Source organism: Condylura cristata, unplaced genomic scaffold, assembly GCF_000260355.1.
Source record: "Condylura cristata isolate star-nosed mole 26May11 unplaced genomic scaffold, ConCri1.0 scaffold00033, whole genome shotgun sequence".
NCBI classification, from domain to species: Eukaryota; Metazoa; Chordata; class Mammalia; order Eulipotyphla; family Talpidae; genus Condylura; species Condylura cristata.
This window is the reverse complement of record NW_004567134.1, coordinates 15,316,622-15,328,615: the sequence shown is the minus strand read 5'-3', so window position 1 is coordinate 15,328,615 and position 11,994 is coordinate 15,316,622. Positions and strand designations below refer to the sequence as shown.

General features: G+C 49.0%; 1 protein-coding gene and 1 long non-coding RNA gene across 2 annotated transcripts in view; both read right to left on the bottom strand.

Moving 5' to 3' along the window:
* Positions 1-306: 306 nt before the first annotated feature.
* LOC105854309 lies at positions 307-6,229 on the bottom strand. Its single transcript, XR_001145996.1, has 3 exons — positions 6,109-6,229; positions 4,335-4,442; positions 307-660 (listed from the first exon to the last, which is right to left on the bottom strand). It is a non-coding gene; the product is annotated as an uncharacterized LOC105854309 (long non-coding RNA).
* A 1,169-nt stretch (positions 6,230-7,398) lies between these two features.
* The window catches only part of TAMM41 (TAM41, mitochondrial translocator assembly and maintenance protein, homolog (S. cerevisiae)), a 33,203-nt gene continuing 28,607 nt past the window's right edge, over positions 7,399-11,994 (bottom strand). The window contains exon 8 of the mRNA XM_004692371.2: positions 7,399-9,132. Within this exon, the coding sequence (XP_004692428.1) occupies positions 9,059-9,132 (74 nt within the window). The 3' untranslated portion in view covers positions 7,399-9,058. The remainder of the gene's footprint in view (positions 9,133-11,994) is intronic.

Here is an 11,994-nt window from a genome sequence, read left to right as displayed (position 1 = left end):
CTAAAGGAGCACTGGTGTTTCATGAGCTGGACAAAGTGTTCTGATGCCAACAATATTAACAATACCTGGCCTTTAATAAGCCTCCTACTATGGGCCAGGCACGGTGCCAGGGGCTTTCCGTACCTGAATGCTAATCTTGAGAATAATCCTGCCAAGTGGGTATTATCTCCATTTTAAAGAAAAGGAAGTAGGTTCCAAGAGCTTAAGTAATTCACTTGCTGTCACATAGCTAATACTCTCCATTTAAACCCAGGTCTTTCTGACTCCAAAGTCCCCCACAAAGGACTTTTCTCTTTGATTTGCTTTAAAAAAAAAAAAAATAGGTCAGGACTAGTTTGTCCATTTTAAGTTTTTCTTCTATCGTTTTTCTTTGATGACTACTGTCAAGCACTAAGAGAACTCCAAGCCCACTGGCAAATTAATACTGCAAATGATTGTCATGGAGATCCTGGAAACTCGATCTGGAGTCCCAATTGCTTGTTTTCTCCTGAAAACAGCCTGCATTCTGTTTTATATGCATGACCAGCACACTGCTTTTAGCTCAATCCACATGCTAAACCCATCATTGTATTCTGAGCTCCATCTTGTATGAAGAGAGAGAAAAGTGCCGGTGTTTCATCATCATCCACAAGGGTGGCTGACTTCCACGTGGTCTGCCACCTAGAACAGGTTTGAGCGCCCTTGTTCTGACTCCGTTGAGTGCAACATAGGTTCAGGGAAACTTCCTCAACAAGAAGGGTAAGGGACAGTTCTCTTGAGGGGGCTAAGAAAACTTAGGGTGGAAGTTTTCATGAGGTCAAGAACCAGAAGTGGAGGCAGAGAGGATTATCAGCTAGAGGTGGGGTCAGAAAGGATAATCTGTGGGTTACTGAAAACCAACCCAACCCAACCCCAAAGAGATACATTCCATAAAGTAACTCCACCAAAGATTAACATAGAAGGGCACCCATTACGATGGCCAATCACAAATTTTGTCCTAAGACTGCCCGCCCGTGTCCATGCAAACGTTCCCCCCCCCCCCCAATAAACCTGCCTTTCAAAATGCAGCCTTTGCCTGTCTGTGTCTTTGCAAACATCTTTTTCTTTAATAAAATTGCCCTTCGTCACTGAGGGAGAGACTGCCAAATTCTTTCTCAGAGGGACCAAGGACCCTGCTCACCAAATCCCACCGCTCCTAGCAACTTGGAAACCACAGCCCCGGGAGCCGTTTTCTTCTCTGCCCTGGGAATCAGAGAGTATTCTTGCCCACTCTTTGTGGGAAAGTCTCCTTAGAACCAAGGTGACCCAGGCTGGCCCTCCAGCCCACCCCAGAGCAACAGTGCTTTTAGTGCTGGGCAGGCTGGCATGAGACCCACTGCAGCTGTGCCGGGGGCAGGACGGAGGACGACCATGGGCCAGGGTGTGGAGCCTGCATCTCCTGGTGCCAAACTTAGACCTTCCCACTCTCCCTTTGAGATTCGGGGCATGAGCCAGAAGACTGCTCATTACTGTTTCCAGGTGCCCTCCCTGCATTTGCTGTGGGCTCTGGAGCCCGGCTTACCACCTTCCTTCCTGCCATGCTGGTTACTGTGGTCTGAGGGCTCCTGTTCCCACGTGAATGATTCTGTTGGGGGACTGTGTTAGGTTCCATCCAGGTGACTGGACCCTCTGCAGCCACATTTCCACTGTACACACTATTATAGATTTTAAGAGGTGTGTGTGCTGAGGGGTTTGAAAGTCATGCCCATGTGCTGGGGATCAGTTTAAGATTTCCATTTAATGATCATTTACTGAGCTCCTGCTGCTGACTGAGGTATTCTTACCTGGGCCATCTCATGAGGTCCTACAGATGATCATTTGAGTACTAATCCTCTAAAAAGGGTCTGTGCAGCTCTCAAGCATGAGGTGCTACTATGTGATGCCAGGATCAATATCACCACAGTTTTACAGAGAAAACTGAGCCATAGGGTAAGTAATGTCCCCATTGTGACACAATTAAGTGGCATAATGAAAACTTGAACTTGAGTTTAAGAGAACAGATGGCAAAAATGGGAACATGAACACCTGTCTGGCAGGGTTATTATAAAGGAAAATAATTGAACTTATGTAAAGCACAGGTGAGCAGTAGTGACTACACTCATGATATTTTCTTTCAAATGCAGGGTTCTTCCCAGTACCCCAGTCTCTGGAATTCATCAGAGAGGATGGCATATGTGACTGTCAGGGTGGCTAAGATACGGTCATTTCATGTGATCCTCAGGCCAGTGCTTGCAAGGTGGGTATTATCCTCTTTTTTCAGAAGAAGAGATGCAACTCCTTAGAGGAGAAATGATAATCCCAGGGCCACCCAGCTGATAAACAGGAGAGCTGGGAGCTGGTTGGGATCTGGACTCAGATCTGACCACCCGAGAGACCACACCTTTCCCCTGAAACCACAAATCACTGAGTTGATAATGAGGCTTCTAACAGCGATAAGCCTAGAAAGACTATGTATTTCCTTTGGATGAGCTAATATTATATGAACATACCATTCAGAAACTGGGAAACGGGAATGCTTTCTCTTCTGACTTGTGAAAGGGCAGAAAGGGAGAGAAACTGAGAGTAAACTATGTAATCCCATGCACACATTTGATCGTGTGTAAAATAAACACGGTAAGGTTCACGTGCCAACCTGATGGCAACAACCTTAGTACATATTTTTTAAATAGCCAAGTTTTACATTTGTAAGTGTGTTAAATATTTTAAAAATTCTCATTCTTGTACTGGAAAAACATCTGCTTTTTTTCTCTTGAATAAAAATATCTAGAAAACATATGTTTGTTGTTTCTAGTGAAATAAAACCACTGACACAGCCACATTTGTGCCAGCTGTGACTGGCACAAATAAAAATAGTGAAATTATTCTCTCAAGCCCCTCCCTAACCCAGTGAACCCAGTGAATTGGAAATGGTGATCTCCTCCTGAATTTAGTTGTCTGTTTTGAAGTAGCTTCATCTTCTAGAACAGCTCCAGAATGTAAGAGAAAAGAAATTCCAGCATCAGGTCCTTCCAAAAAGAAACCTCAACATTATCTTTAAGTCAGGAAGAGGCATAATGAGCTTATGTTAAACTGTACTCACCAAAGACAAAATGGAATGGACTCCTCCATGTGAGGAGTCCATGCCCTCTAGATCAGTTTAAATCACAATGTAAATGTGTTTGGCTGAAAAATCCAATCAAGCTCTTTGAACTAAGAGTTTTAGATTAGAACCCAACTCGTTATTGGATAACAATCTGGTTTTCAATATAAATAAAAGGTAATTAGCCAGCAAGGAGGGTCAAACCTCAAACCTTACAGGTCCAGGTCTGTGATATAAACCAGAGGCTGAAGAGATGAGTTTTCCAGGTCTGTGATATAAACCAGAGGCTGAAGAGATGAGTTTTCTTTCCCACAAACTGAGAATGATACAGCCCACAGCCCGTGGTGCTCCTATGCAAGCTAGACTAGGCGGTGCTGTGAGAGCACGCGGGGCATGCTGACGGCAGTGACAACTCCGGGCAAAGAGTAGCCTGTTGCTGAGCAAGCCTCGCCAGGGGCTGGCTTTGAATGGCACCACCAAGTCCTAAGCAGCTCTTTCTTTCATGTGCCCTTGACACACCCACCATCTTCTCCCCTACATGTGATGAACCTAAGAATTTAATGAATGAAATAGCATAGCAGCTTCTAAGAGAGGGAAGTAAAACAAAATGGAATGCTCCTGTGATTCATTTTTATCAGCCAAATTTTGTGAGCGCTTACTGTATGTGTCACGGTTGACCTGAGAGATGAGTACAATCATCCAACGAGGAGAGAGACTGCCTTGCTCCACTTCAGAAAGACACTAGTATGTTGACTGCCTGAAAATGCCTGTGACAATGTGGCCCAGTGGAGATATGATAAGAGCCACACGTTTTTAAAACTGCTTGGGAGTAAAAAGGAATAGGTGACCTTGGTGTTCGTATCAGCATGAACAACATAGTCAGCCAGTGGGGCCCAAATATTACCATTTCAACATGCAATCGACATCTAAATATGTTTGGGGGCTTCCAAACATTGGTGGTGTAAGGGTTTAAGTTTCAGCACTATGAGGCTACTGGCAGCCACGGTAGGGCAAGTTCCATCCCCAGCCAGGGAGGTGACCCACACGGCACAGCGGACCTCGCCTGTCTCACCTGTTGCTCCCCTCAGCAGTGTATTTCAGTCAATTTACCTGTTCTGCTCCCCACCTTGTCTCACCTCCCACCCTGTACCTCTGGCCTATAACCTAGTTCTTGTTATACATAAGTAAATAAATCTTAAAAAAAAAAATGGTTTGGGTACGTCTGCTCCCCACTCACGCTGAGTGTGCATCATAGGCCAGCCGTGGCTCTGTTCTGTGTCTTCGCTTGGGAAGCCAGGCTGGTAGCGGAGAATCTGTTCTCTCTAAAACATCGCCAGTCACTAATCTGGAGGAAAATGAGACATAGTAAGCTCTGCGCTGGCCCTTAAAATTTCTGCACAGAAGTGATACATGTCCTTCCCATCCTTATTTTTTTTAAGATTTATTTATTCATGCATACAGAACTGTACAGGCCAGAGGTGCTGCGGGTGAGAGGGTTCACTAGAGACAGAGTGGAGAGCAGAAAGGCGGATCTACTGAAATACACTGTTGAGGGGAGCAGCAGGTGAGACATCTGCTGTGCCATGTGGGTCACCTCCCTGGCAGGGACTGAACTTGTGCTGAACCGGTTGTGGCCAGCTTTGTAGAGCTGCGCTTCAACACTGCACCACCAGGGAAGGCCGCCTCCTTACATTATTGACCAAACCAAGTCACAAGGCCAAAACTGAATTCCAGGGAGTAAGAAAACCTCCCGCAGAATGGGGAACTGCAGAGAGGGGGCAAGTCAAGTGTTGAGGGAACAATGACGCAATGCTTCCTCGCCACCCCGGCACGCCTGGACACGCAGGCATTTCTCCAGGCTTTCCTTTGACCTCTCCATCATGGCTGATGCATCCACGTTGGGATGCCCAGCGATGACCTTGGCTCTCTTCTCTTCATTCTCAGCAGGGTCCCACGAGCAATCTTACCTAGTTAGATGGCATCTTTAATGTCACTTACTACCTTTGACTCTTCTCAGTTACATTTTCAGCTCCAGACCTGTGTAGCCTACTGTCTACCGCACATCTCCCAGACATCCCAAACTCAGCAAGTCCAGACTTGAGCGTCACCAACCTTATGCTACCCACAAGTCTGTTCCTTCACCAGATTCTCCAACTGGAGAAACAGGACAACATTCTCTCAGTTGCCTCAGCCAGAATCCTGACAGCACCTTCTCAGCCACTAGGTTGGACCACACTGCTTCAGTCCATCCCCACTGTCCATTCTCATGGTTCTGCCCTACACCTCTTTGCTGGACGATCACAGCCTTGTCCTCCTAGTTCATCCTCCATGTTGCAGCCATGATGACTGTATGAAATGCAGATCTAGTTTTGCTACTCTCCAGCTCAAAATCCCTCATTGGCTCCCCACTGCTCTGGGGATAATGCTTAATACACTAATGGACCCTGTAAGACCATTCATTATCTGGCCTTAGTCATTTTTCCACCCTCACTTCTGTACAACATCAGTTTGGCATTTTATTCATCTTGAGCTAATTTTCCTCTGTGGTCTACTTATTCAGGACTTTTCAGCAAGTTCTTCCATATGTCCAAGTCTCTTCTTTCTCCTCTGGTTAACTCCCACTTGCTCTTCAAGTAACAAGGACATCACTTGCTCTTTCCTTCCAGACTGGGCAAATACCACGTCATGGAAAAGCAGTTTAGCTAAGAGGTTAAGAGGGCACTCTCAAACCTGACAGCCCAGTTTTGGGTCCTGGCTGTCATCTACCAGCTGTAAAATTGTGTAAGAGGTACTACTGCTCTGTGCCTATTTCCTTAGGCATAGAAATAGGCAGTAAGAGCCCCAATTTCATAAAGCTGTGGTGCGGGATTAAATGAGTAAGCATAGAAAGTACTTGGAATCGTGCCTGACACACTATGGCTCAACCAGTATTTTGTCATTACTTTTACAGCACCCTACAACTACCCCTATAATTGGGCATTTATGAGAATTATAATTCCAAATTGACTTACCGGACTACTTTTCTGCATCATAAGATCCTTGGAGTTGGGACAAGGTCTTGCTCCTTACTAGTGCTCCAGTTCCTGGCACACTGTAAGCATTTATTAAATATTTGTTAAATGACTGAATTGATGAACTTTTCTCTTATGATACCATTTCCCATCTCGTATTGCTGTGAGAGTAAACTTTGTCCTCCCAACTTGATATATATGAGCTCACTGAAAGCAGGGTGGCAAGTCCAGCCCTCTTGGCACAACCTGGCTCAATGTCGCTTAGCAACAGGTTATTCTTGGTAGACACGGAGCTAATACCAGTCCAATGAAATTCTGAGAACTGCCTTTAGACTTTTCCTACATTTTCACTGGCTTCGTCCTCTGACCTACTTCTACACCACCCGTTGTAACCTGGAGTTCCAGGGGAAGACTTGTTTCTCAGACAATTGTTAGGCTACTTCTACCAGCAGGGGCTGAGGACAATGAAACTCGAGTTAGGTTAAGAGTTACATTTAGGTGAGGTGTTTTGTAATTTTTGAAGAGTACCAAGCCCAGAGCATTTGTTATTTATGATTTCGTAAATGTTACTGAAGCCCTAGGCACTTACAATTTATTCCTGTGCTGGGTAGGTTGGCCAGTTGGCTGAAGAGAATGGGTAATTAAGTAGGATGCAAGAGATGCAGGTTTCACTATTTACTTATTTTTACATTTTAAAAGGACAGGTTTACCAGGAAAAGGAGAGAAAAAGAGAGGCCACTGCACTGACACAGGCAGGCAGGAGAGCTGCCAAGACACGCAGGCTTTCGTCCAGGTTGTCAACAGTGGATGTGATCTTGGAAGCCACCACCTGTCTGGGATTACTTTTCGCTCCATTTGTAAGGTAAGGAGGTTTAGTCTCCGAGTTTGCCATTGGTGCTGACATGTCACGCCCTATCTCTCCAGAAGTTCATTCTAGGAAGATTTTTATTGCTCTAGCTGATAGCAGGAATACAAATGGTGTAAAAGAAAGCACACCAAGGGGCATTCCAAGCCCTATCGCCAGCGATGGCTGAAAATGATGATGAGGTCATCTGCACAACCACAGCTTGCAGTAGGGCCCAGAGCAGAATGTGATAGTGCGGCATGAGCGGACTGAGGACTGAACTCAAAGCCCAGATGTACTGGCTATGGTGGCTGTGGGCCAGCTACTTTACCTCTGTATCCCTGAGTTTCATTGGTTGTTTAAAAAGGAAATAAGGAGGAGGGGAGATCCTATCTGCATTGTGAAGTAGGGTAAGGATTTTTATAACCTGTTATAAAAATGATTTGTTATTTTCCCTACCCTTTCCAATCCTAGTTAGAAGCGCTTCCAGATGGGGGCCTGTGCCTGTGAAATGGGCCTTCCCGCAGGTAAGACCAGCGAAGGAACCTTCTTCCACGAAGCACACAGGTCTGTAAACATCTTCTCAAACAGTGCATCACTGGATTCAGTCCCGAGCTTCTTCCTGGTCACTGAGGATGCTTTGGTGGCTGAGGTGACCATCAGCCTTGGGGGGAGGAGGGGCACTGGGAGGCAGTGCTCACTAGCCACAATGTCCCCCCAAGAGTGAGAACCCATGATTCAGCTGGTGCTACCACTGCCATGGAGACCGCTCAGCAGCCTCCAGGAGCACAGGACCCGTCTGAGTCCTAAGAAGCCGCTCTCAGGTGGGCTTTCTTCATGGGTGCTAGTCTGATGCAGGCCCACTGGCTGAGGCAGCTGCCATCTTGGGCTGTTTTCTTGTGGTCACCCAATCACATTTTCTCACCTCCTGCCCTCTGCCCCCCACCATGCCTGCTCCTATAGGAGCCCGGTGAGCCACCTCACTATCCACCCCTTGTGATACCTAATGTCGCCTGGCTGGTGTGCGCCAGGGCTGACCCGGGAATGGATCATGGGCTTTTGGTCAGAAATCTAAAGTCTTCTCCAAGGTCACCTGGCTCATTAAGGGAAATGTTGAGCAGCGGCAACTCTATGTGTAGGAAAAGCACCCTGGGAATCAGGATTTTCATGAGATGTTTATAAATTCTGAAACAGTGTTTCAAGGAATTCTGGCCAGAAATCAGGGAGATTTATTTACTCAACTGGTTATTTTTATAGGGCAGTAAATAAAGATTCTCCGAGGCATGTCAAAGGAAGTAGTATCAGCAGTAACAGCTACCACTGACTGAAACCAGACAGGAGCTTGCTGGGGGCTGTGGGAACATTCTCCAAGAGGACTTCTGACAGGAAACTTCTGTCTCCCACATCTGGAAGGGGAGGGCAAAGCTGTTGCCAGTGGTCTCAGGCTTGGAGGGGAGCCGGCCTTGGCATGCGTGATGCCAACTTGGTGAAGAGCAGCAAGAGGAGATGGAGAGCAGGGTACCTGATGGTTCCGTCAACCTGCTGAATCCAACCAGCTTGGAGGCTGACCACATCTTGAGCTCTTTCTTATGTAAGAAAGTGGACGTATGTTTTGCTGGAGGCGTTGTGGGATTCGTTACCCCACACTGCTCGCCATCACACAGGGGAAGCCTCGGCCAGGGGTCTGCCCCAGGTTCCTCACCCCACGTCACTGTGCTGCACTTTCCGCGGAGAACAAAGAAACATCGAAAGCCTAGACCTTGGAGAGCGCTGACAGGGCACGTATGAGATGTCCTGGGAAACCCATCCCCTGTGGGTGACGACGGCCGCTGGTCTGGACTCTGCTGGACCGAGAAAGGCAGGGCACAGCTAACATGCCTGGGAGAGCAGGACCCGGTGGTTCTGTGTGTGTGGAGTTCTCTTCTGACGTGTCCTGCAAGGTCTCTGGGTCCTGTCTGGACAGACGTCTGATGAATACTTTTTAAAAGTAAGTGTCAAGCCAGAGCATCTTCAAACTGAAGCAATGGGCCAAAGTAACAAACGCTATTCTGTCAAAAAGGGTCACTTTATTCATGGACACACCGTATATAAAAGCAGGAAAAATCACTATGTTTTCCACAGCCATCCTCTCCACATTTTATGTAGTTTTCGTGAACTATAAACCAGTGATTTTCTCAGTCCTAAAAGAGAAAAAACGAGCTGGTGAGAAAATTGAGGCAGACAGAGAGTAGACGTTCAACTAGAGCTTCTCTGAGATTCTCACCCTCAGGGTCAGATCCTGTCTTTGGAGCAGAGTAGGGGTGAGCTGATCTGACCCTTAGGGCCTGGAGACTCGGGGAGCCAGAGGCTAAAGGTCACTTTGGGGAAAAGGGGAAAGACTGATGCAGGCTCCTGTGGAGACAGTGGCAGAAGTGGCGAGCACGTTAGTGTCTGTGACTCCAGAAACATTCTTTTAGAAAGGAGAAGGAAGGAAGTACAGAGACCAGGCTATCGTGAAGCAAGTGTCCTTTGTCCCTTTCTCACTCCCAAGCCTGTGGCTCAGCCCCAGCTCACGTCTGTAGCACAGGCCACGCCGCAACCGGCCCAGAGTGAATGCGCCCCACGCCCCCGCCTCCGGACAGGGCCCCCTTTCAGACGCCTGGGCTGTCAGAGCTGCGCCTCCAGGTCCACGGCCCTGGTGAGGTCCACACAGTGCGGGGCTGGTCCGTCACTCATGGGGCGCACTGCTGACTCTGGGAAAGCTCATTAAGGAAAGCTCTTGTCCTATTTACCCTGCGCCCCATTACCTTCTACAGTACCTAGCATGTAGCAGGTGCTCAGAAAACAGTCTTGAAAAGATGGAACATGTGCGCCTCATTCAGCTATCGACCTCCACGCACCATCAGACATGCTTGCCGGATACTTAATCACAGTCCCCCTCAGAACCAGAGAGGCTCGTGGAAAGAAGTAAAATGGGAGAAACGAATGGGACGTCTGTCATTTGCCTGTCAGAGCTCACAAGGTGCTACTTGCAGATAGCATTATGGGCTCGACTTCTTTTGTGCTGAGGATGAGGTCACTGAGCCTGAATTTTAGCCTCTGCCTCCACAAAATGGGAACAAAAGCACCCGCGGTACCCTGAGGTGAGCACTGCAGAGCAACTAACAGGAGCCACTCCAGAGGCGCTGGGGTGGTGAAAAACCCTTAAAAACCTGGCACGACGACAGCTGAGCTGCCTCGTCCACTTGGGACCTGTGAAGGGGCTCCTGCAGGCAGTAGCAGGTGAAAGGCTGGGCACCAGCTAGATCGTTAGCAAACACTGCCAGAAACTCCGGCCAGCCTCGCCAGCATGCAAACTGGCAGAGCCGAGGCAAGAAGCTCCAGGTCCTTCCCCTGCCTCCACCCCTTTTAATTTTGTCCCTGGAGCAACCACTCTGGTAAGCCTCGCCCAATGGCGCACTGGGACTGGAAACCTATTACATAAGGTGCTTTTTAAATTCTAGCTAGAACCAATCGAGGGCTTGGTAGCACCCAGGGAGCTGCAGACAGTAAGGTTAGCACAGCAGTCCCCTGGGCACTGAGTCACAGCTGAGAGGTGCCAGCCTGCCAGGGCCCAGTTCAACCTCAAAAATCTTACTCAAGGGCTCCTGGCCTTTAGGCACCCAGGGCCGCACACAAAGCACCACGACATCTCAGAGCCACTCTGTGCTGCGTGGGGACACCTGCCTTGATGGCAACAGTCCCCTCAGGGGCCTGCAGCCAGCAGGCCTCGGCAGCCTGCGCAGGGATGGCGGGGAAGAGCACGGCGTGGGGGCCAAGGTTCCGAGGCATGAGCCTCAGCCAGGCCTTGGCTTTCGAGACACCCCTTGGGCCTCCATTTCCTCATCACCAGAGCAGCGGGTGGCTTGTGAGCACAGAGCAGACAGCAGCGTGTGCTGGGCCTCCCTGAAGTGGGTGCCCAGGGGCCTCAGCGGAGGCCCCTAGTTTCAGTGGGGCTTTCACAGGGAGCCAGGATGCCAAAGTTTAGACTGGCATCCTGGAGTCCTTTCTGCTTTAATAATTGTGACAGAAGTGGAGAACTTCTCACTTTGCTGGGAGGTCACAACACACCGCTCACCACAGAAGACAAAACTGAGGGTGGACGAGGTGAAGACCGACAAAGCCTTTCTTCTCACCCGACACAGGGAGGAGTGCAAGGCCAGCCCTGGGGAGAACCCATCATTGCACATGTCCGCCAGAGTCCTGTGTCCCGACTACACAGAGGGTTTGTTAGAAAAGGCAGGTGACTTAGTAAGAAAATGAACAAAAGACCGGAACTGGCCCTTCACAAGCGAGGCTATCTGAACAGCGCTGGCTCTCTTGGTCACCAGGGAAAGGCAAGTTCAGACTGCACACAGCAGCCCCGCCCCCCTAGCAGTGTGGGGGATGAGATGCTCCTGCGCAGCACGCACTGGCCTCTGCAGGGAATGGATGGGGTAACCAGGTGGCGGGTGCACCCCTGCTGAACGTGCACACACTCCAGGACCCTGGAACTGGAGCTGAGCACAGTCCCCAGAGACACGCACACCCATCCACCGAGGGACAGGTCCTAGGGTCACTCAGCAGTCTCGAGAAAAGCCCTGGGGGACACCCCACGCTGGGCCAACTGCAGCACCTGCGCTCAGTGAACTGCTGGAGGAGGACACGTGGCCAGCGGTGCCACCCCAGTATGGGGCCCAAGTTTATCTGCATTTCACACGTAGGCAGGACAGGCGCGAGGGTTAGGTTGACGACCCTCGTGAAGAAGCAGCGCCTGGCAGGCTGGGGGCGCTGAGGACAGCACTGAGCTGCACATAAGTGACTGCATATTCCAGATCTTGAGAAGAGGAAACCAGGAACCCCCAACTACAGTTAGATGTATCTGTGAATAAAAATGCAACTTATCTTAAGAACTTTAAGGTTTAGGGCCCTCCCTGGTGGCACAAAGGGTTAAAGGGCAGCTCTATGAAGCCAGCCCCAACCATTGCAGCATGAGTTCGATCCCTGGCCAGAGAAGTAACCCACATGGCACAGCAGACCTCTCC